A 23,815-nucleotide genomic window follows, 5' to 3' on the forward strand; every position below is an offset into this window, starting at 1 on the left:
TATCATTTTATTTTCAACAATCTGTTGCGTATCCATCATGATATGACAATGTTACACCGATTACATAAAACTTTGCTGCAGATAATATTCGTTTCTCCTCATGTTTAATTCTCGATGGTCAATTAGTCCTAAGTTAAGAAAAACATGTTTTTGTTATCTGCCCAAAACATAGACAAACATGTGGTCTCATATATATATGATATCACAACAACATTTATAGATATTAGAAAAGAAAAAGCGATTTAGTCAATCACAGTATAGAATTCTCGAGAATCCAAAATTCTTCTGAAACCTTCAGATACGCCCGCTGAGCGCGATGTGATTTATGCGTTCTTGCTTCGTAATAAAGCATTTTTTATAACTTTATATACTACTGATCTACAGAATGCAATGGAAAAGGATTGTCAAATCAATGTATCACACATGTGTGACGTTGTTGATCGACGTGGTGAATAACAACAGTGTTGAACTTTGACCAATCGAAATGCATCACGATTATTTGTTCTTTTTTCGTGCGAAGTCCACAAGAAAGGAAGACAAGAAGTATAACTTGTATTCGCACAATGGACAATGTACAGGACAAAACCGTGATGATCACCGGTGGAGCCGGCGGTCTGGGCAGCGAATTCGTCAAGATAATACTGGAGCACGGCGCGAGAAAAGTTGCTGTTGTGGACTTGCCAATGCCACAGGTTCGGGAAAAAGTTGCCGAATTCGAGAACAAATATGGTAAAAACCGTATCGCCTTTTTCGCCTGCGACATAACGAAGGTCAAGGAGTACGAGCAGACGTTCAAGAAGATCGTAGACTCATTCGACTATCTCGACACCCTCGTGAACAACGCTGGGATGCTGGACGACAACAAGCTGGAGCAATAAGATGATCGAGCTGGATATCACATCGCTGATTCGCAGCTCATTGCTAGCTATGGATTACATGGGGAAACACAAAGGCGGTAAAGGTGGTCATCGACGATCATCAACATCTCGTCCTTAGCTGTCGTCTGCTCACGCAGGATATCATAACTCCAATTTACTGCGCCACGAAGCACGCAGTTCTCGCCTTCATCCAGTCCGCGGCGAATTTCTGTCACAACACCGAATCACAACACAATCACGCATCGTCACGTTATGTCCGGGGGTCACGACGACGTCGTTGATTATCGGTCCGCTCGAGAATGTACTCTTGGACTTCGTCAATCCCAAGACCTCCGAAAAGTACACGGCATTAGGACCAGTGATGCGATTCTTTAACTCGTTATTGGAGTTAACGACAGTTTCGTTAACTCCAATAACGAGTTAAAGAATCGCGCCGCAGGACAACAGACGGCCGCCGATGTGTCGCGCGCATCTCATACAGAACGCTGAAAACTGTACGGTCTGGATAATCAACGATGGCAAACCGCCGTGAATTCAGTGAACCATGAGGACCACTCAATGTGGCATGATTCCAATCAAGCCAGGGGAAATGTGCGGGAGTAACCTCCGAAATACTGTTACGTGTATGACGGGGAAATATTCGGTTTTATTATTCGGTGTTGGGCATCTCGATGTTGAGTCAAGCGATTTAAAGTCTTTATTGTCTATGATCGGCAAATCATTAGTTAAAATTGATCAGCCGTGATATATATAACTGTATAATCGATGAAATCAAAAGATTTGTGGGAATATTATGTTATAATTTATTCGACGTTAGTTTTAGTTAATTTAGTCAAACAGCATTTCGATTGGTCAAAGTTCAACACTGTTGTTGTTCACCACGTCGACCAACAACGTCACACATGTGTGATACATTGATTTGACAATCTTTTTCCATTGCATTCTGTAGGTCAGTAGTATATAAAGTTATAAAAAATGCTTTATTACGAAGCAAGAACACATAAATCAAATCGCGCTCAGCGGGCGTATCTGAAGGTATCAGAAGAATTTTGGATTCTCGAGAATTCTATACTGTGATTGACTAAATCGCTTTTTCTTTTCTAATATCTATAAATGTTGTTGTGATATCATATATATATGAGACGACATGTTTGTCTATGTTTTGGGCAGATAACAAAAACATGTTTTTCTTAACTTAGGACTAATTGACCTAAGTCTATGGACTAATGGACCATCGAGAATTACACATGAGGAGAAACGAATATTATCTGCAGCAAAGTTTTATGTAATCGGTGTAACATTGTCATATCATGATGGATACGCAACAGATTGTTGAAAATAAAATGATAAAACACAGAAGATCTCTTTTCTTGTGTATTACTATAAGTTAATACAAAATAAAATAATATTAAAGGAATATATTCTTTCACTGTCTTTTCTCTTACTTTCGTATATATTTCGATATGCGTTAAATATAGATATGTAAGTCTATCCTACGTATTATATTTACATGATCTGAGTCTTATTACTGAATATACTTTGTTCTATTTTACAGTCTGATTTAATACGAATTTACTCATTTCTCGATTTTTTCGAGAAATGCATTGTGTACTGTTAATACAACACATACATTATCCTTTTCTACAAATATTTTTTTATTTTATCTGTTGCGTAATTGATAGAACTGGTGAATAAACAATTTCTTTTAGTAATTCAAAATAAGACTTAAACATGTTTTAAAATACTGCAACTCAACAAGATAAAAAAAAACATCCAGATAAATATTCCCCAATTTTATCAGCACTATTTAAACCGACGTAGATGTGTATGGTGATTATTTGCTTCTTCCTCGCGTGAAGGAAAGGAAAAAAGAAAGACAAGAAATAGGACTTGCACTTGCGCAATGGACAACGTACAGGACAAAACCGTGATGATCACCGGTGGAGCCGGCGGTCTGGGCAGCGAATTCGTCAAGATAGTACTGGAGAACGGCGCGAAAAAGGTAGCCATCGTGGACTTGCCAACATCGCAGAATCGGGCGAAGATAGCTGAGTTCGAGAGCAAATATAGTAAAAGTCACGTCGGCTTTTTCCCCTGCGATATAACGAAGGTCAAGGAGTACGAGGAAACGTTCAAGAAGATTGTAGACGCGTTCGGCTACCTCGACATCCTCGTGAACAACGCCGGAATAGCGAACGACAATAAGCTGGAGCAGATGATCGACCTGAATATCACATCGCTGATACACAGTACACTGTTGGCTATAGATTACATGGGGAAGCACAAGGGTGATAAAGGTGGCTTGATCGTCAACATCTCGTCTATATTCGGCTTGAGCGCGCAGAACTGCGTGGTACCAATCTACTGCGGCACGAAGCACGCAGTTGTCGGCTTCAGCCAGTCCCTGGCGAACTTCTATCACGACACTGGAGTACGTATCGTCACGTTATGTCCGGGGTTTACGGCAACGCCGATGACCAACGGTTTGCTCGAGAATGTTATCTTGAGTTGCGTCAAACTTGAGACCTGCGAGAAGTTCTTGGCGACATTCAAACAGCAGCAGATGCCTGACAACGTATCGCGCGCGTTATTGCATATCATACAAAACGCTGAAAACGGTACTGTCTGGGTAAGCGAAAATGGCCAACCGCCGTACTCAGTGAAAATGTGTCATTATTCCAAGCATGCCGAGTAAAATGCACGGGGGTTAACCTCGGAAATATTATTACGTGTGTAACGGGGAAATACTTTCGTCATTCGGTGTTGGACATTTCGACGTTGGGTCAAGCAATTTGAAATTTTTATTGTCTATAGTCGGCAAAGCATTAGTGAAAATTGATCAGTTGTCATATGTGATTGTATAATAAATGAAATCAAAAGAGCTGTGAAAGTTCTGTGGGATTATATTATAATTTATCCGACGTTAGTTTTAGTTATTTTAGTCAAACAACATTTGTTCGGTGAAAGTTCAGTATTGTTGTTCATCACATTGGTCGACAGCGTCACATATGTGATACATTGATCTGACGATGTTTTGTCGCTGCATTCTGTAGCTCAGTAGTGTGTAAAACTATATAGAATGCTTTATTATGGGCAGATAACGCATAAATCAAATCGCGCAAGCGGGCAGATCTGAAGGTATCAGAAGAATTTTGTATTCCCGAGAATTCTATACTGTGATTCGCTTTTTTATGTTTCTTTTCTTACGTCTATAAATCTTATTGTCATACCGTTCTAAACGATGTCTTTGGCTATGTGTTGAATAGATAGGAGAAACATGTTTTTCTTAACTTAGAACTAATGGACTATCGAAAACCTATCGGGAAGAGAAACGAATATAATTTACGGCAAAGTTTTATGTCATCTGTGTAACATTGTCATAGCTTGATGAATATGCAATAGCTTGTTGAAAATAAAATGATAAAACACAGAAGTTCTCTTTTTTGTATATTACTGTAAGCTAATAAAAAATAAAATAATATTAAATAAATAATATTTAATAATATTCTTTCATTTTCTTTTCTTTTACTTTCGCATATATTCCGATATGTGTAAATATAGATATGTAAGTCTTTCCTACATATTATATTTACGTGCTCCGAATCTTAATACTGAATACACTTGGTTCTATTTCATAATGTGATTTAATAAAAATTTACCCGTTCTTCAATTTTTTCGAGAAATACATTGTAGACTGTTGACACAACAAATACACTGTTCTCTCTATACAAATATTTTTTTATTATATCTTTTATTCCTACAGATATTTCTTTACTGATGTTTCACCGATCAATGAATGATAAATTATTTCTGGAAATACCAAGTATTCTTTTTGTTTTACATCACACTACTTTTTCTTCCTTCAACTTTCCTTTTCTATCTTTATCTTTAGTTATCTTGCACTAGCTTTGATAAGCATGCAAATACAGTAAATGTTTATGTGTTATTTGAAATTTCTAATAGAAATTATTCATTTATTCATCGGTTTTATTAATTATGCAACTACTGTGCTAATAAAAAATATATTACGCGATTCTAATCATAGTTATAAGTATCAATGAGTTTGAAATAAAACGTAAACATGATTTAATACAACATAAAGTGAACAAGATAAAAATCTCTTGATACGTTTATCAGCAGTATTTAAACCGACGTAGTTAAAGGCATCACGATTATTTGTTCTTTTTTCGTGCGAAGTTCACAAGAAAGGAAGACAAGAAGTATAACTTGTATTCGCACAATGGACAATGTACAGGACAAAACCGTGATGATCACCGGTGGAGCCGGCGGTCTGGGCAGCGAATTCATCAAGATAGTACTGGAGAATAGTGCGAAAAAAGTCGCCGTTGTGGACTTGCCAACGTCGCAGGTTCGAGCGAAAATTGCCGAGTTCGAGAGCAAATACGGTAAAAGTCGCGTCGTCTTTTTTCCTGCGACATAACGAAGGTGAAGGAGTACGAGGAGACGTTCAAGAAGATCGTAGACGCGTTCGGTTACTTCGACATCCTCGTGAACAACGCCGGGAAGCTGAACGACAATAAGCTGGAGCAGATGATCGACCTGAATACCACATTGCTGATACGCAGCTCACTATTGGCTATAGAGTACATGGGGAAGCACAAGGGAGGTAAAGGTGGTTTGATCATCAACATCGCGTCCGTAGCCGGCCTGAGCGCGAGCTACATAGTACCAATCTGCTCTGCCACGAAGCACGCAGTTGTCGGTTTGAGCCAGACCGTGGCGTACTGCTATCACAACACTGGAGTACGCATTGTCACGTTATGTCCGGGATTCACGGCAACGTCGATCGTCATCAGTTCGTTGGATAATGTAGTCTTAGATTTCGTCAAACCTAAGATCTCCGAAAAGTACGCGCCATTCGGGCCGGCACAGGCGAAGGACAATGTGTCGCGTGCGCTACTGCATCTTACATGCTTGTGTATCTATATTTAACGCATATCGAAATATATACGAAAGTAAGAGGAAAGGAAGGGAAAGAATATATTCCTTTCATATTATTTTATTCTGTATTAACTTATAGTAATATATAAGAAAAGAGAACATCTGTGTTTTATCATTTTATTTTCAACAAGCTATTGCATATTCATCAAGCTATGACAATGTTACACAGATGACATAAAACTTTGCCGTAAATTATATTCGTTTCTCTTCACGATAGGTTTTCGATAGACCATTAGTTCTAAGTTAAGAAAAACATGTTTCTCCTATCTATTCAACACATAGCCAAAGACATCGTCTAGAACGGTATGACAATAATATATTAATAATAATTTATAGACGTAAGAAAAGAAACATAAAAAAGCGAATCACAGTATAGAATTCTCGGGAATATAAAATTCTTCTTATACCTTCAGATCTGCCCGCTTGCGCGATTTGATTTATGCGTTATCTGCCCATAATAAAGCATTCTATATAGTTTTACACACTACTGAGCTACAGAATGCAGCGACAAAACATCGTCAGATCAATGTATCACATATGTGACGCTGTCGACCAACGTGATGAACAACAATACTGAACTTTCACCGAACAAATGTTGTTTGACTAAAATAACTAAAACTAACGACGGATAAATTATAATATAATCCCACAGAACTTTCACAGCTCTTTTGATTTCATTTATTATACAATCACATATATGACAACTGATCAATTTTCACTAATGCTTTGCCGACTATAGACAATAAAAATTTCAAATTGCTTGACCCAACGTCGAAATGTCCAACACCGAATGACGAAAGTATTTCCCCGTTACACACGTAATAATATTTCCGAGGTTAACCCCTGTGCATTTTACTCGGCATGCTTGGAATAATGACACATTTTCACTGAGTACGGCGGTTGGCCATTTTCGCTTACCCAGACAGTACCGTTTTCAGCGTTTTGTATGATATGCAATAACGCGCGCGATACGTTGTCAGGCATCTGATGCTGTTTGCTTATCGCCAAGAGCTTCTCGCAGGTCTCAAGTTTGACACAGCCCAAGATAACATTCTCGAGCAAATCGTTGGCCATCGGCGTTTCCGTAAACCCCGGACATAACGTGACGATGCGTACTCCAGTGTCGTGATAGAAGTTCGCCAGAGACTGGCTGAAGCCGACAATTGCGTGCTTCGTGGCAGAGTAGACTGGAAACATGCAGTTCTGCGAGGTCAGGCCAGCTATGGACGAGATGTTGACGACCAAGCCACCTTTATCGCCTTTGTGTTTCCCCATGTAATCTATAGCCAACAGTGTACTGCGTATCAGCGATGTGATATTCAGGTCGATCGTCTGCTCCAGCTTATTGTCGTTCGCCATTCCGGCGTTGTTCACGAGGATGTCGAGATAGCCGAACGCGTCTACGATCTTCTTGAACGTCTCCTCGTACTCCTTGACCTTCGTTATGTCGCAGGGGAAAAAGGCGACGCGACTTTTACCGTATTTCCTCTCGAACTCAGCTACCTTCGCCCGATTCTGCGATGTTGGCAAGTCCACGATGGCGACTTTTTTCGCGCCGTTCTTCAGTACTATCTTGACGAATTCGCTGCCCAGACCGCCGGCTCCACCGGTGATCATCACGGTTTTGTCCTGTACGTTGTCCATTGTGCAAGTGCAAGTCCTATTTCTTGTCTTTCTTTCTTTCCTCCGCGCGAGGAAGAATCGAATAATCACCATACTTATCTACGTCGGTTTAAATACTGTTGATAAAATTCGTGAATACTTATCTGGATGTTCTTATCTTGTTGAGTTACAATATTTTAAAACATGTTTCTGTCTTATTTTGAATTATTAAAAGAAATTGTTTATTCATCAGTTCTATCAATTACGCAACAGATAAAATAAAAAAATATTTGTAGAAAAGGATAATGTATGTGTTGTATTAACAGTACACAATGCATTTCTCGAAAAAATCGAGAAATGAGTAAATTCGTATTAAATCAGACTGTAAAATAGAACAAAGTATATTCAGTAATTAGTATATAAGAATAAGTATATTCAGTAAGACTCAGATCATGTAAATATAATACGTAGGACAGACTTACATATCTATATTTAACGCATATCGAAATATATACGAAAGTAAGAGAAAAGACAGTGAAAGAATATATTCCTTTAATATTATTTTATTTTGTATTAACTTATAGTAATACACAAGAAAAGAGATCTTCTGTGTTTTATCATTTTATTTTCAACAATCTGTTGCGTATCCATCATGATATGGCAATGTTACACCGATTACGTAAAACTTTGCTGCAGATAATATTCGTTTCTCCTCATGTTTAATTCTCGATGGTCCATTAGTCCATAGACTTAGGTCAATTAGTCCTAAGTTAAGAAAAACATGTTTTTGTTATCTGCCCAAAACATAGACAAACATGTCGTCTCATATATATATGATATCACAACAACATTTATAGATATTAGAAAAGAAAAAGCGATTTAGTCAATCACAGTATAGAATTCTCGAGAATCCAAAATTCTTCTGATACCTTCAGATACGCCCGCTGAGCGCGATTTGATTCTTGCTTCGTAATAAAGCATTTTTTATGACTTTATATACTACTGAGCTACAGAATGCAATGGAAAAAGATTGTCAAATCAATGTATCACACATGTGTGACGTTGTTGGTCGACGTGGTGAACAACAACAGTGTTGAACTTTGACCAGTCGAAATGCTGTTTGACTAAATCAACTAAAACTAATGTCGAATAGATTATAACATAATATTCCCACAAATCTTTTGATTTCATCGATTATACAGTTATATATATCACGGCTGATCAATTTTAACTAATGACTTGCCGATCATAGACAATAAAGACTTTAAACTGTTCAATGCCCAACACCGAATAACGAAAGTATTATTCCTCGGGCATTTTACTCGGCTCGCTTGGAATAATGACACATGTTCACTGAGTACGGCGGTTGGTTGTTTTCGCTTACCCAGACCGTACCATTTTCAGCGTTCTGTATAAGATGCAGTAGCGCTCGCGACACATTGTCCTTCGCCTGTGCCAGCCCGAATGGCGCATACTTTTCGGAGATCTCAGGTTTGACGAAATCTAAAACTACATTATCGAACGAACCGATGATGATCGACGTTGCCGTGAATCCCGGACATAACGTGACAATGCGTACTCCAGTGTTGTGATAGAAGTACGCCACGGCCTGGCTGAAACTGACAACTGCGTGCTTCGTGGCAGAGTAGATTGGTATTATGTAGCTCGCGCTCAGGCCGGCTACGGACGCGATGTTGATGATCAAACCACCTTTACCGCCCATATGCTTCCCCATGTAATCCATAGCCAACAGTGTACTGCGTATCAGCGATGTGATATTCAGGTCGATCGTCTGCTCCAGCTTATTGTCGTTCACCATTCCGGCGTTGTTCACGAGGATGTCGAGGTAGCCGAACGCGTCTACAATCTTCTTGAACGTCTCCTCGTACTCCTTGACCTTCGTTATGTCGCAGGGGAAAAAACCGGCGCGACTTTTACCGTATTTGCTCTCGAACTCAGCTACTTTCGCCCGATTCTGCGATGTTGGCAAGTCCACGATGGCGACCTTTTTTGCGCCGTTCTCCAGCACTATCTTGACAAATTCGCTGCCCAGACCGCCGACTCCACCGGTGATCAGTACGGTTTTGTCCTGTACGTTGTCCATTGTGCAAGTGCAAGTTCTATTTCTTGTCTTTCTTTTTTCCTTTCCTTCACGCGAGGAAGAAGCAAATAATCACCATACACATCTACGTCGGTTTAAATAGTGCTGATAAAATTGGGGAATATTTATCTGGATGTTTTTTTTATCTTGTTGAGTTGCAGTATTTTAAAACATGTTTAAGTCTTATTTTGAATTACTAAAAGAAATTGTCTATTCATCGGTTTTATCAATTACAAATTACAATAAATAACTGTTGTATTAATAAAAAATAAATTTAATCCTTATAGTCCCATTAATAAAAAATTTGGGGATTCTAATTATGAATATAAATATCAATGTTTGTGACATTTATTAACACAACAGTTGCGTAATTGAAATACCGATAACTAAACAATTTTTATCAGTAATTCAAAATAAAACATTTTTTTCATTTGCATGCTTATTGAAGTTTGTGCAAGATAACTGACAAGGAAAAGAAAAATTCAGAGAAGAAAAAGTGAGGCGGTATAAAACAAAACGAATACTTTATATTTCCAGAGCAAAAATGATCACGCATTGATCGATGACTTGTAATAAACCTGTAATAAAGAAATATTTTTAGGAATATTTTTAGGAATATTTAGGAATAAAATATATAATAAAAAAAATTTGTAAGAAGGAATAGTGTATATGCATGACACTGAAATGAATCTCGCGCGTTTTTTTCACTAATCCATTCAAATTTGTGAAATATTATATTGCTATATTGCAATATATACTTTGCTTATAATATCGGTTTGTCATCTTCTGTAAATACAGAGTTTAAAATTCTTAGATAATCGCACGCATCAAACATTATCTCTTTATTTTATAATTTGATGATATACAAGATAAATCCATATTCTATCATTCACTATTTAGTGATTATTTGCAACACATGCCGTCGGACAATAGTATATAAATGCGATCACGAAATACACGTTCAACAGATAAACGAGCGAATATGAGAGTTTGGGTTATCGGTCAATCGCGTACAAAATCTACACATTTTTTACAAAAAATGTATGCATGTGTGTACGTGCGCACATACACAATAACAATGATCTGTTCACAATCTTCTAATTTCCGAAAACAAGAAAATTATTGACAAAGCAGGGATTAGAAATTAATCGATGTACTCATAAAAATAATACGAAATTTTATATTTATCACTTCTTAAAAGCACACGAGTCACTAAAATTACTTGTATATTCTCTATTCATTCAGTAGAATTTCGCATTTCCCGAAATCGAAAAGTACACAAGATTATTATGAATTAAAACCGCTATCATAAAATCAGTCTGTCAATACATAATAAATGTATTTCGTTATCACGATATACAATCACAATCATCAATATTCCATAAAATAATATACATATATGATACATAAATTCTCACGGAATATCCGTCTTTTTATATTCGTATCAGTCTTATAATAGAAAAAGAAGAAGCAACATTACATATGCATAAAACCGCGTATGAATTTCCAATTTTCGCGATCACAGTACTCGTTTATCAAGAATATTCCTTGCGAATGCACTTCGCGATCGTCGACAACTGTATATTGCTCGTGCCCTCATAAATGGTGCCGGCTTTCGAGTCTCTGAAATACTTCTCCTGCGGTAAGTCCTTCGTGAAACCGACTCCCCCCATCAAATCTATGCACTTGGCAGTAACACGGCACGTGGTCTCAGACGCGACCAATTTTGCCATGGACGCTTCCTTCATAATATCCTTTTTGGCCTCCACAAGTCTCGCCGCGTTGTAGACCATCAGTCGAGCGCACTCCACGTCTGTCACCATCTGCGCGACTTCATGCTGCAGCGCTTGAAAAGAAAAGATCTCCTGCCCGAACTGTTTCCTCTCCAGCGTATATGGTATAGTCGCGTCCAAGCATCCCTGCGCGATACCGATCATCTGCGCCGCGATGCCGATTCTACCCTCGTTCAGGAATCCAGCTGCGTACTTGTATCCGCAACCAAACTCGCCCAGTAAATTTTCCTCCGGTATCCGGACGTTGTCAAAGTGAAGCATGCAGGTGCCTGACGCCTGCAAACCCAGTTTATCCTCGGGCTTGGCAATAGTCAAACCCGGCGTGTCTCGCTCCACGAGGAAGGTCGTGATGCCGCGGTAACCGGCGCTGGGGTTCGCGTTGGCAAACAGCAGAAACACTCCTGCGATGTCCGAGTTGGAGATCCACATCTTCGAGCCGTTGATCACATACTCGCTACCGTCTTTCCGCGCTTGTGTCTTCATCGCGAAGGCGTCCGACCCGGATTGCGATTCCGACAGGCAGAAACTGCCAACTGTATTCTGCGCCAAGGCGGACAGGTACTTCCGTTTCTGTTCCTCGGAGCCTATCTTGAGGATCAGCGAGTTGATTAAGGTATTTTGAATGTCGATGGAGATCGCCATGGCCGCGTCCACCTTGGAGATCTCTTCGATCGTCAAGATTGTGCTCATGAAGTTGCTTCCTGTGCCGCCGTATTCGGTCGGGATCTCGATGCCCATCAGGCCGTTCTCGAAGAACTTCGCAAGCAGACCGTCGTCTATTTTGCCGTCCTTCTCCATCTTTCGCACCAACGGTGCGATCTCCTCTCTAGCCAGCTTGGCGACTGCTTCCTTCGTCATCAGCTCATCGTCTGTAAATTGAGTCAAAGGTCCTGTACATTGATGGAGTCGAGTCGCGCTGGAGTGGAATTTGAACGTCGCGGTCGACTTTCGTTGCATGGAGCGGAGAACCAACTGACGTACACATGGAAACATGATCGACACTTATTTCCCCCTCTAAGACGATGATGCTAACCGAGCGTATGCGAGAAACGTTATTGCCTACGGACATACGAACACATTAAGTATATATCACACAGCTACAACTTGCGACTCTATACGTCACTGGCTGATCGAAACACTGAATAATACAACCTTCAATGCAACGTATGTAGAGAACACGCGGACCATGAAGAAAGCAAATGCCAGAACGTGCTCTGCTATAATCTTGATGCACAAGACCAATTCACTGTGCGACAAGCATGATTTCAATTTTAACACTTTACCGGCCGCTGTCACGTACGCGTGACTTCGGTTCAGCGCGGCAACAATGTTTCCACTATGTTTCTGTTTTAACTATCCCGATTGTCTTTTCTTGACATTCTTTAATATCACCGTCGGCGAGCAGTAGAAATTCGCCGGCGGCAACGTAAAGGCGATGCGAGAAGTAAGCGGCCGGCAAAGTGTTAACATTAAACATTAAGGGGATAACGTATTCGAATATTTGCACAAAATAAATGTTTAAAATTTTTGTTTGTTAACCTTATGCGCTTGAAAAGCGACTTTCAATAGCGCCTTGGTTTAGTGCAGCAGCTCGAATAGCGAGTGAGAGTCGATAATGACTGTTTATGTTGATTGCATGAACTTTTTGAAGTCATTGTCGCCTTTCACTCGCTATCCAAACTGCTGCACGAAGTCAAAAGGGCGGCTGAGAGTCACATCTCGAGCGCAAAAGATTAATTTGCTCGAAAAACCGAAATTGTTCGAAGACATTTTAAAGACTCACCACAGCTATTTTAATTTATGACGTCAGAAGCGAGAAAATACATATTCAAAGCAAAGTACATTAAAATAAAGGAGTATGTCTAAAAAACAGATAACGCTTATCATGAAGCAGACTTATAAAATACTTTGACCATTTTTTTCACTGGCAATAAATTATCATAAATTAATATGACGCAATGCAATTTCACTTTTTCGACACATCCTTTTTCGTGATTGTGTAATGTTGATTTTACGGTATTAAGGAATTGATTTAACGGCGATTTTACGGTAACTTGTAGTTAAAATAGTGTACGGAATATTTTTTAGATATTTTTAATGGAGACTACATTCGAGGAGTGACATTGATTAATGCTAATACGTTATTCGATCATTATTAGTATATCTAATCAGCGATAAAAATAGAAAGCGTTAACGATAATGTGTTTTTGGAACGTATCCTTAATATATATCACAAGTGTAATTTTGTATATTTAGATTTTTACATATTTTACATATTTTGGATATATTTCTTTACTTCAAAGTATTTTGTAAGAACAAATATTTAATGATTTTAAACTAAATTTATATTTCATGCATGTAGAAGTTGAGAAGTAATTTTTGAGGATAATTTTTGATCTTTTTGCGAAAGATTTCTTTTTTTCAATGTTTTGATCATATGGAACTCTGAACAACTTGATACAAAGGTGAATCAAATATAAACTGCAATTATTATATTTTTTTAATTTATTGAAGCATCATAAAGATACAAGCATACAAAGTTATTTTTCTACATAATCTCCCGACATAGAAACACATTTTTTCCAACGAATAGGTAGTTTTTTAATCCTGCTATTATAAAATGAAGGGGGTTGTGATACCAGCCAATCGCATGAACGCTTCGACAGCAACATCGTCGTCAAATCTTTGTCCTCCAAGTGTTTCTTTTAGTGGTCCAAACAAATGATAGTCGTAAGGCGATAAGTCCGGACTATGGCGAGGGTATATCAGTGTAGTCCAGAACAAATCCTCAATTTTTTGTCGAGTTTGGGCAGCTATGTGGGGCCGGGTATTGTCGTGAAACAGGATAACGTCTCGGATTGGAAATTCACGTCTTTTCCGATCATGAAGCAGACCGATCCGATGTAAAAAATATACGCAAGTTTTATTTCGTTCAAAAGTTGGCAGTAGTACACGGCGTCCATAGTACAACGTTCATGGAGAAAATCAATGTGCAAAATTCTTTTGAAATAAAAAAATACAGTTACAAGAACCTTTCCAGCTAGGAGCCGAGCGATACTGGCTTGTTTAGATCCCGAGATGTAATGGTGCACCTAAGTTTCATCGCAGGTAACAATCCGGTGCAAAAAAGCCTCTCCTTCAGCCTGGTGGCGTATCAACAGCCGTTTGCATACCTCGAGACGCTACCGCTTCTCATCTTCAGTGAGAAGACGAGGGACTCGACCTTAGAAGCAATTTCAGCAACCGTTAATCAGCGGTCATCCTCGAGAAGGCGGCCAATAATGCGAATATTCTCCTCAGTGTCACGCTGGTCCTCGGGCGACGTCGGTGACCTTTATTTTCAACTGCTTCTCGTCCTTCTATAAATTGTTTATACCATTCATATACTTGAGTTTTCTTAAGAGTGTTGCCCGCGTACTGTGTCTTAAGCCTTCTCAAAATTTCAGACGATTTTATCCCCTCTGTCTGAAATTTAATAATAATCCATTGCTCAACGGATGAAGGTACCTCTTGCTTTGACATCGTGATCTCGATTAAAGAAGCGGTAATGTGAAGTTTCCTACGGGGGAATCTCCTTCAGGCATCCCTACCTATAACGTTCAGAAGCTACGCCCCTCTCCGTTCACCTCACGGCGCGTAAAAAAATAATTCCGGTTTATATTTGATTCATCCTCGTATATGTAAGCTCGAATTCCGGCCAACCAACAGCACTAAAACATAATCTAGTTGAAAGACTTACGCATTCAGATTACAGCATAACCCCAGCAACTTACGCACGAATCTACACGGTATGTCTCAAAAGTTCCGGAACTTTTAATGAAACTTTGCTCGCTAGGAAATGAAATTTCTATTAAATATTACTCAAAATACATCCCTTTTGATGAAATGCATGCGTTGCATCGGTCTAAAAGCTTTGAGAAACATTTCTGATACTCCTTTGCCGAAATGTCATTAAGAACGTTGGTTACAGCTCTCTGAATGATAGAAATATCGTCGAAAGACTGTTCTTTCAGCTGTAATTTGAGTTTTGGGAACAGGAAATAGTCGCACGGTGCCAGATCTGGAGAGTAAGGTGGATGGGCGATGACATGGACCGATTTTGAGGTCAAAAAGTTGCGCACAGCGACGCACTTGTGAATCAACGCATTGGCATGGAGAAACGACCAGCTGCCTTGCTTTTGGTATTGTGGACGAACCCGATTTATTCTTGCCATCAAACGCTCCATAACACCTAGGTAATAGTCTCCGGTGACTGTCTGGCCTGATGGGACAAACTCTCGATGTATCAGGCCGTTGTAATCGAAAAAAGTGATGAGTATTGTCTCCACTCTCGATTTTTGCATGCGCATTTTTTTTGATGTTGATTCCTGACGTTTAGTTTGTGGCTCGTATTGAAAACACCAGATTTCATTACCAGTGACGATAGTTTTCAAAAAGTTTGAGTCTTTACGAGCGGTCGAAGTGACATTTCGAGCGTGAAGAATGCGAGGCTGTTTTTGGTCGTCTGTTAACGTGCGAGGAACAAAGCGCTCACAGACCTTTCGCATTTTCAAATCGTTAGACACAATGCGATGTACTTGAGACTTATTGATCCCAATGGCATCCGCTATCAAGCTGATGGATAGATAACGATCTCCGTTGAGTAGCTCCCAAATTTGCTCAACATTTTCGTTAATTCGGCTCGTTGATGGCCTCCCGCTGCGTTTGTCATCCTCCAACGACGTACGTCCCTTTTTAAATCGGTTGAACCACACGTGCACATTTGTTTTCGATGGGGCTTCGTCCCCATAAGCCTCCCGCAATAATTCTAACGTCTGGGTAAACGTTTTCCCCAACTTTACACAAAATTTAATGCTCGCTCTTTTCTCGATCGACATTTTATCCACGAGAGTTTGAAAAACACGCAATCAGTTTTATCGAGGTATCAACGAACAGGAATCAACGATTTTAGCGCTGTAGATACATGTAAACAAGGCTTCTACGAACATAGTCCATTATCGATATGATAAATGGCGCGATGCGTACCGTTAATAACAAAAAAGTTCCGGAACTTTTGGGATACACCGTGCAACAGCAACTGTATGGTAATTGCTTGACGGCGCTCTTTTATAATCTTCCTATGACGTGCCTCCCACCACTAGACCAACAGCCATTCAGCAACATCGCAGATAAATGTAGGGTCTGTTGTTCTTTATAGCTGCACTGCTGAATTAGTGCAATAAATTAAAATGAAACAACTATATTTTTTCTCACTCTAACTTATTGCACTAGTTCAACAGTGCAGCTATAAAAAACAGATCCATAGAATCTAGTTCGTGTAACAACTTTTTACAGATCTTTGGTGATAGTGCCATCTAAGTCTTTTGTTCGCCTCCGTGGCGATTGGATGTGACTGTGCATATTTTAGATCTTGGGGACTGCGTACGTGTTGTCCCTGTTTCTCTTTTATTTCCAAAATCGTTGTGATTGGTGATAAGAGAAAGGAGTGTAATAACTCTGCTTAGAGCCATATATTGATTGAATGAATGAATAAATTAACTGTTTACCACACGATTTATCGACGGCATTGTAGTTAATTACGTCACGTATAGATATCGCATGCATGTGACTCAGCTAAATACAATGCCGTCGGTAATGCTAAATCGTGCAATAAAAAGTTGTTACACGAAGGGCCGGTTGTTCCAACTTCTTGGTAAGTTAACTGATAGTTAAACCATATATTTATTTTTGTTTTTCCTTCAACTTAGACAAAGACGGACATATGATTTAACTATCAGTTAACTTACCAGGAAGTTGAAACAATTGGCCCGAATTCATACACACCCTGTATATATAATTTATTTATACCCATTTATCCTTTTCCTCCTTTCTGATTATTCTATAACAATATTGGGTGAGTGCAAGTTTGTGCCGGTTTTTCAATAAAAAGATTACAGAAACTCAAACAACTTGATTCTTTCCGGTGAATAATTTTTAATTATATCCAAACATCGAGCTTTAGATTGTGGATTGACGCTGGGCTCTGATAAATGTCCTGAATATTTTCTTACTGCGCAGTTCCAATTTTTTTTTCATCTCTTTTAAACTCAAAATATGCCGAGAGTGAACTGTTTCTTCATTCATATCCGATGATTTTTGTCACAAATCAAATGCGAATAAAGCAAACCAATTACCACGTTTGTTTAACAGCGAGAGGAAACACGTCACCACTATATAATATAAAAATTTTATTCAACAATATATGTCCACTGTATAACACCGATAACAATATTGAAGTCGGACACAAATTTTTGTATTCACGCAATGTAATATTTATTCACAGAACGAATACTGTCTTTCTACGTGTAATGAGAAAATCTACCTAAGTTATAAAAACAGTTATACAAAGACAAATCTTTTATCAGCCGTTCGCTGCGTTTTGAAACTAATCGAAGAAATGTTAGAACCGCAAATGAATATGCACTTTTACACCAATGGTTTAGTTCAGAAAACGCTCACTGAGCGATTAGTGACGATTTACTGTTAGATCCTTGCATACAGACCAATAACGTTGACGAATTACTCAACCACTGTGCAACTGCTGTGTCTTCAGGCGCAGCCAATTTCTACTCACCGCTGCTGCTATCCCCACTACCGCTGGACTAACCAATGAACAAGCACTTTGCGATCGCTGGTCGCGTGAGACGTGTATATAAGGGGATGTCTTGAACTCGACGGTCCATTCGTACTCGACAGCCTGTGTGATACGTACTTTTGATTTAGTTAATTACTGACGATGGCGAGAACCAAGCAGACCGCTCGTAAATCTACTGGAGGCAAGGCTCCTCGCAAGCAATTGGCGACAAAGGCCGCTCGTAAGAGTGCGCCTGCAACCGGTGGTGTAAAGAAGCCGCATCGTTACCGTCCTGGAACCGTGGCTCTTCGCGAAATTCGTCGCTACCAGAAGAGCACGGAACTGTTGATTCGCAAATTGCCGTTCCAGCGATTGGTTCGTGAGATCGCACAAGATTTCAAGACCGACCTTCGCTTCCAGAGTTCTGCCGTAATGGCCCTTCAGGAAGCAAGCGAGGCTTACCTCGTAGGATTGTTTGAAGACACCAATCTTTGTGCCATTCATGCCAAGAGGGTTACCATCATGCCCAAGGACATCCAGTTGGCTCGTCGAATCCGTGGAGAACGTGCTTAAATTGCCTCGAATTTTCAAACGGCCCTTTTCAGGGCCAAAATTATTCTTACGAGGAACATTTGTCGTAGCGTTGATATCAAAATCAAATCCCGAAAATCCTAGTCCTATTTGCAAAAAATTCTACCAAGTAACAAATAACTTGATAGCATCAAGAAGCACGGTAGTACTTCGCGTCAAGTATTATATTCGTCGCTCAACCTAACCTAACACTGAGTCGAGAACATGATTGATACGTATCTTCAGGTGTTTACAGATAAATATGTAGATAACATATAGATAAATATCAAACTGTTTATTCTCAGGTTGAATTAAGTAGAATGTTCGAAATCTAAAACCGAGCAAAAGTACGTTACAATTCCTAACGATCATACCACATGAATTTGAACGTTTGTTCGTTTTAACTGTTCATTTAACTAGTGATCGTACTAGACACACTTTCTGAAAATGAGACGCACTCTTGAGAGACATTCTGCAGAGCTCAGAATATATAGTTACAACGTTTATTTCCGAGCCACCACAGGTAAAAAAATAGCTCAAACATTCCGTATATACAAGTGCGCAGAGGCAAATACAGCCAACGGTCGTGCTGCCGCATAACCTCAAACAAAACGCATTCTTTCCTCAAAGATAAGATCTACATATTATCTTCAGCATATGTTGCTGAGAATTCCCATAATTTAAACGACAGTAGACACTAGTCATCCATACGACGTTATCGTTATCTCAATTTATCTCTTACAAACGAAACAAGGACGTGAAGTCAATAACACACGGTTATCCATTCGATAAATTCCATTATATTATTAACGACTAATATACGACGCACAATTCGTCCGGCGCGCGTTCGTCATGCGGTCGAGTGACGAATGTTCAACATCGTCGCCGGCTTTGCATCATCTGTTCGTCGTGCTATAACGTCGCATTTTTTTGGCAACGAGCTGACGAAAGACAGCCGTCGGTCGAAAGAAACGCGCAGAGCGACGCGAGTCTACAGGCGGAATCTGCTCCGTTCCTGCGGCCTCCTCACTCGCATCTTCCAGCTTCAGAGATCACGTTTTTTCTGCGCGGTTCACGGTTTCTCCATGCACGGTCACGACCATCTCACCGAATTCGATACACAAGGTATCGCGATAAGAGAAAAACAAAACAGCGGTCCGATCGACAAGCACGAGCGTCTCTCCCCGGAACCGGACGAGACAGTCTCGTCCGTTCGACGGGTGGGGAAAATCGATAGGAAAAGGTGAGTTCAAAGCGCCAAGGCGAAAAGACAAAGAGACAGAGTTATACACACATCGTCGTTCGGTCATTAAACGCTCTCGGGGCGCGCTCTCGGAAGACCAGTGACAATTAATATTCGCATGTCCGGTCGTGGATCCCCGGCAGCGGTGGCGACGACTACGCGGCAACGGACAACGAACGATGTCGGAATGGTGGTCGCGAAGGTGTCGTCGCGTCTCTATGAGGAAGAGGCGATGAGGTGGAAAGCCGTCACCACCATGGGCTGCTGCTACTGCTGAGAAAACAGGGTTACCTGTCGCACCGTGTCGCGTCCAGAGGGGGAGAGGAAGAGCGCGAGAAAGCGGTCTTGTGTGCGGACGGTAACAGCTGGTGCGCGAAATCGCGCGAGAAAAATGCCGAGGACATCCGTCGGTTCTTGACGGGAGCGTGGTCGAGGAGAAGAGGTGGTCTGCGTGACTTGCGACCGTGACCTCTGACGAGGAACGATGATCGGCCGTCGGTGGCTGGTGCGCGTTCTGTGCGTGTTGCTGTGGCTGTCCTTGCGGCCGGACTACGTGCACGCCACACACATCACCGGCACGTTCAACACGAGGGAGTTCTTCCGTTTCCTCATCAAGTTCGGCTTCCAGAAGACCGATCGCCATCGACAGAAAGATTCGTACGGCTACATATTCGGCAACGTGACCGCGCGCTCCGACTTCGACGCGCCAATCACCCTGGCGATATTGGATCGTGGCCACTTCCTCGAGTATTATGGCAATCGCACGCTCGCGAACAAGAGCACCGCGTGCGCCTACATGTTCAGCACGCTGAAACAGAGTTCCTATGATCCGCATTGCAACGAGGAGGGTCAGGACTTCCTAAGGTAGAGTATGGTGTTTTTTTTTTCTTTTTTTTCTTGCATATGTATGTGTGTAAGATTATATACTGTTATATCTGATGGCACCACACATATGTATATTTCAGTTGTGACAAATTGTGATTTCCTTTCTTGTGCTTGAAGGCGAGTACCGTGTCCCCGTGACAAACTGTGTCCGGACGAGGATTCGGTGTGGAACATTGTGAAGGGCCACCAATTCACCTATGTCATACAGGACTTTTGGCAGCCACGATTCTGGTACATGAGTCTGGTTGCGTGCTACAGAAACGAGACTACCTGTCAATGGGAGCATTACGACAAGCACGATGAACTGGAGTACGATATCTGGCTAGTAAACGGCAATCCAAACACCAGTGGCCTAAACAGTCTGACTTACCAATTCTCGTACGATAAACAGAATACTATCGAGCTGTACTTATTATTTTTTATGTGTTACATCATATTGGTGCCGCTGCAGCTGTACGCAGTGAGATTGCAAAAGCATCCAGTAACAAGATTGTTCACTGCTAGTTTATTATTAGAATTTGTAGCGGTATGTTTGATCCTGATACACGTGTTGAAATTTGCACTAGATGGAGTGGGCTATGAACAATTAGAAGTTGCAGGTGATATTTTTGATATTCTATCGCGGGTAAGTAAAACCAAATGTGAAATTACATATAAATTGTATATGTTTCTTGTGTAAATATATTGACATAGTTATTCCTCACAATATAATTTTGTAACACTGATATGTATCTCACGAGAGAATTCGCTCGAATATCATTCGTATAAAAAGTTAGGATAACTTTGATTTTAGATTTTAGTGATTCCTGACCGACTTGTATTCCAATTTTTTTATACTAAACCATTTTTTCTTGTACTTTTAGACGTCGTTTATGTTATTATTGCTCTTGCTTGCCAAAGGATGGGCAGTGACGAGAATGGAATTAACATGGAAACCACTAGTATTTGCCATATGGTTTTGTTACGGAGTTGTCCACATCTTGCTTTACGTGTGGAACATGGTAAATACTTCATAGCTGCATATGCACCAACATAAATTCGTCTAACAAGAAATCTGCTCTACAGACAGAAGTCGATATTATCGAGGACATAGACGAATATCAAACATGGCCAGGATGGTTCATATTGTTATTTCGAAGTGCAATAATGGTGTGGTTTCTGTGTGAGCTCCGCAACACTATGACATATGAGCATAATACTCAAAAGCTACACTTTCTTTTACATTTTGGTGCGTCGTCGTTAGTTTGGTTCATATATCTGCCCATTATAGCACTCATAGCTCTTCAAGTAAGCGCACTGTGGAGGTTTAAGCTGTTGCTAGGTGAGTAAGATCTCGTAAAATGTAATTTATTATTAAACATGGTCTCATTCACCAATTTGTAGGTATAACGTACTCGGTAGACTGTTTCGCTTATTGCGTAATGGCTCATCTATTATGGCCCACCAGAAGCGAACAATACTTTTTACTTGCGCAAGGCGCGGATAATGGTGACGAACTCGACGAATTTAACGAAGCGCCGCATGTATTGAACAATTATGTAGAGCCGCCAGAACTTGTTAAGATAATCACTTAATACTCGTCCGCATCGGAGAGGTGTAACGTTGAGAAACTGATGAACGGCATTTTTCATTACGAACAATGTGATGTACATTTGCCAAATGGTCAGTCTAATAGCATGAGTAAATACTCTAACGTGTATGTGCTGCATGAAATACCATGCGCGTCCTATGATTAGAGGTACATATATACATCAATCGTTTAAATTCAACCGTGTGATATCGATTTGATAAGTTGACGTGATCAGAGGTAATTAATTACGTGAGTATGATATGAGTATTCGCTACAGACAAACGTAATTTTCGATTTGACGCGCGGGAATCGTGAGCCGTCGGTTTTATTCTTCATATGTGGAGTCAAAATGTGCAATTAGTATTCATTCTACTATAGAGAATAATGTACCATTATGTGTATCTTTTTTCAATATCGATATATATATATATATATATATTCTTGCACGATGTTTCTAATATTAAACAATTTATTGGTTCCTTATAATTACTTATATAATTACGCTAGAATTATGTATATTACTTGTAAGTAACAATATTATAACGCAAGCTCAAGTATTTACATACTTTACATCTCGTTTATCGAGCAACACAATTCTACTCATATCATATTCATAAATCGTGAATTTTAAGATAATAATTTTCGCCCGTATTCCAGCCACTCTGCGAGTCTTTCGGTTCTATAAAAAAAAAATCCCATGGCACATCCTGTGTGTATATGTAAGGATCATCGGAATCTCGTAAATAAGACACACTTTTTGGTGCCGTCGTTGACTTGCCATTACATCTTGTAATTATTCTATATTTACTTCATATGATGAGTACTCTGCGATGTGCGCTTGGATGAGAATGGTGAAAATAAAACACTTATATAATTTTCGTAACAATTTGATTCCAATCGCGTGTGTTGAGAGTTACGTATGTGGTAGTTATATATATAAAATTATACTCACTAGCAGGATTAGGAAGCTGTGAGCGCGCGTTTTACTGTTACACTATTATTGCTCAATCTTGTAATAACTTAGATAGTATAACGGTATACACTCTCTTGGGAATATTTTAATGCTGAGCACATGTATATATAACGTGAGATCGGTGAAATCTTTATGATATATTTATATTTCTAATATCTACACACACACACACACACACACTCTCTCTCTCTCTCTCTCTCTCTCTCTCTTCGAATGAGAAAGCAAGTTTAGTATAGTCTATTTTCTCTTAACACATTGTTTCGCAAAATTGTATTTAGATTTTTAACAATATTTCTTTGAAAAACACTTAGACATGTTATATAAATTGCTTACAATACATGAAGGCAGTACAGCATATATATAATTTACCTCAAAAAATTGTGTCTAAGATTTTAAAATGCCATTTACAAGTAAATAGAAAAAGAATAACATGACAGTAGAGATATTATTTTAGTATAAAACTTATTATCATGTCACTAGGTTAACTAAAAAATATTTTATTTAGTTAATCTTCTAGCCAGGATACATGATACCAATATCATAAAATTCAATTATCTTTATAATGATTATATATCTATTTTAAAAAAGATTTTTCATACATTCACAATTAATATTTTCAATAAGA

At 39.6% G+C, this 23,815-nt stretch overlaps 8 protein-coding genes across 10 annotated transcripts; 5 read left to right on the plus strand and 3 right to left on the minus strand.

Annotated features, from left to right (window-relative positions):
* The first annotated feature begins 563 nt into the window (after positions 1–563).
* Positions 564–878, plus strand: LOC112588315 (15-hydroxyprostaglandin dehydrogenase [NAD(+)]-like). The gene has a single exon (XM_025297818.1). It carries the CDS (start codon positions 564–566, stop codon positions 876–878), a length of 315 nt encoding a protein of 104 aa, XP_025153603.1.
* A 1,811-nt stretch (positions 879–2,689) lies between these two features.
* LOC112588097 (15-hydroxyprostaglandin dehydrogenase [NAD(+)]-like) lies at positions 2,690–4,308 on the plus strand. The gene has a single exon (XM_025296604.1). It carries the CDS (start codon positions 2,782–2,784, stop codon positions 3,571–3,573), a length of 792 nt encoding a protein of 263 aa, XP_025152389.1. The 5' UTR covers positions 2,690–2,781; the 3' UTR covers positions 3,574–4,308.
* An 802-nt stretch (positions 4,309–5,110) lies between these two features.
* LOC105190267 (15-hydroxyprostaglandin dehydrogenase [NAD(+)]-like) lies at positions 5,111–5,831 on the plus strand. Its single transcript, XM_025297824.1, has 2 exons — positions 5,111–5,284; positions 5,326–5,831. Exons 1-2 carry the CDS (start codon positions 5,119–5,121, stop codon positions 5,829–5,831), a joined length of 672 nt encoding a protein of 223 aa, XP_025153609.1. The 5' UTR covers positions 5,111–5,118.
* Positions 5,832–5,941: 110 nt separating this feature from the next.
* LOC105190261 (15-hydroxyprostaglandin dehydrogenase [NAD(+)]) lies at positions 5,942–7,610 on the minus strand. The gene has a single exon (XM_011152941.2). The coding sequence runs from the start codon at positions 7,554–7,556 to the stop codon at positions 6,693–6,695; it is 864 nt and encodes a 287-aa protein (XP_011151243.2). The 5' UTR covers positions 7,557–7,610; the 3' UTR covers positions 5,942–6,692.
* Positions 7,611–8,477: 867 nt separating this feature from the next.
* On the minus strand, positions 8,478–9,634 carry LOC112588081 (15-hydroxyprostaglandin dehydrogenase [NAD(+)]-like). The gene has a single exon (XM_025296607.1). The coding sequence runs from the start codon at positions 9,544–9,546 to the stop codon at positions 8,761–8,763; it is 786 nt and encodes a 261-aa protein (XP_025152392.1). The 5' UTR covers positions 9,547–9,634; the 3' UTR covers positions 8,478–8,760.
* A 716-nt stretch (positions 9,635–10,350) lies between these two features.
* On the minus strand, positions 10,351–12,892 carry LOC109504503 (short/branched chain specific acyl-CoA dehydrogenase, mitochondrial-like). The gene has a single exon (XM_019844642.2). It carries the CDS (start codon positions 12,327–12,329, stop codon positions 11,079–11,081), a length of 1,251 nt encoding a protein of 416 aa, XP_019700201.1. The 5' UTR covers positions 12,330–12,892; the 3' UTR covers positions 10,351–11,078.
* Positions 12,893–17,961: 5,069 nt separating this feature from the next.
* On the plus strand, positions 17,962–19,638 carry LOC109504504 (histone H3). The gene has a single exon (XM_019844643.2). The coding sequence runs from the start codon at positions 18,112–18,114 to the stop codon at positions 18,520–18,522; it is 411 nt and encodes a 136-aa protein (XP_019700202.1). The 5' UTR covers positions 17,962–18,111; the 3' UTR covers positions 18,523–19,638.
* Positions 19,452–23,619, plus strand: LOC105190260 (integral membrane protein GPR180). Of its 3 annotated transcripts, none has more exons than XR_003112549.1 (6): positions 19,452–20,626; positions 20,765–21,272; positions 21,511–21,648; positions 21,713–21,968; positions 22,031–22,309; positions 22,875–23,619. XR_003112549.1 is itself a non-coding variant. In XM_011152939.3 (6 exons), exons 2-6 carry the CDS (start codon positions 20,247–20,249, stop codon positions 22,219–22,221), a joined length of 1,473 nt encoding a protein of 490 aa, XP_011151241.1. In that variant the 5' UTR covers positions 19,453–19,762; positions 19,906–20,246; the 3' UTR covers positions 22,222–23,619. The 3 variants fall into 3 exon arrangements, 1 of the variants encoding a protein (XP_011151241.1); XR_850328.3 differs by having other exon boundaries at positions 19,453–20,626; positions 22,031–22,385; XM_011152939.3 differs by having other exon boundaries at positions 19,453–19,762; positions 19,906–20,626; positions 22,031–23,619.
* The last annotated feature ends 196 nt before the right edge of the window (positions 23,620–23,815 follow it).

This window comes from Harpegnathos saltator, unplaced genomic scaffold (genome assembly GCF_003227715.2).
Source record: "Harpegnathos saltator strain DR-91 unplaced genomic scaffold, Hsal_v8.6 scaffold10, whole genome shotgun sequence".
Taxonomy (NCBI): Eukaryota; Metazoa; Arthropoda; class Insecta; order Hymenoptera; family Formicidae; genus Harpegnathos; species Harpegnathos saltator.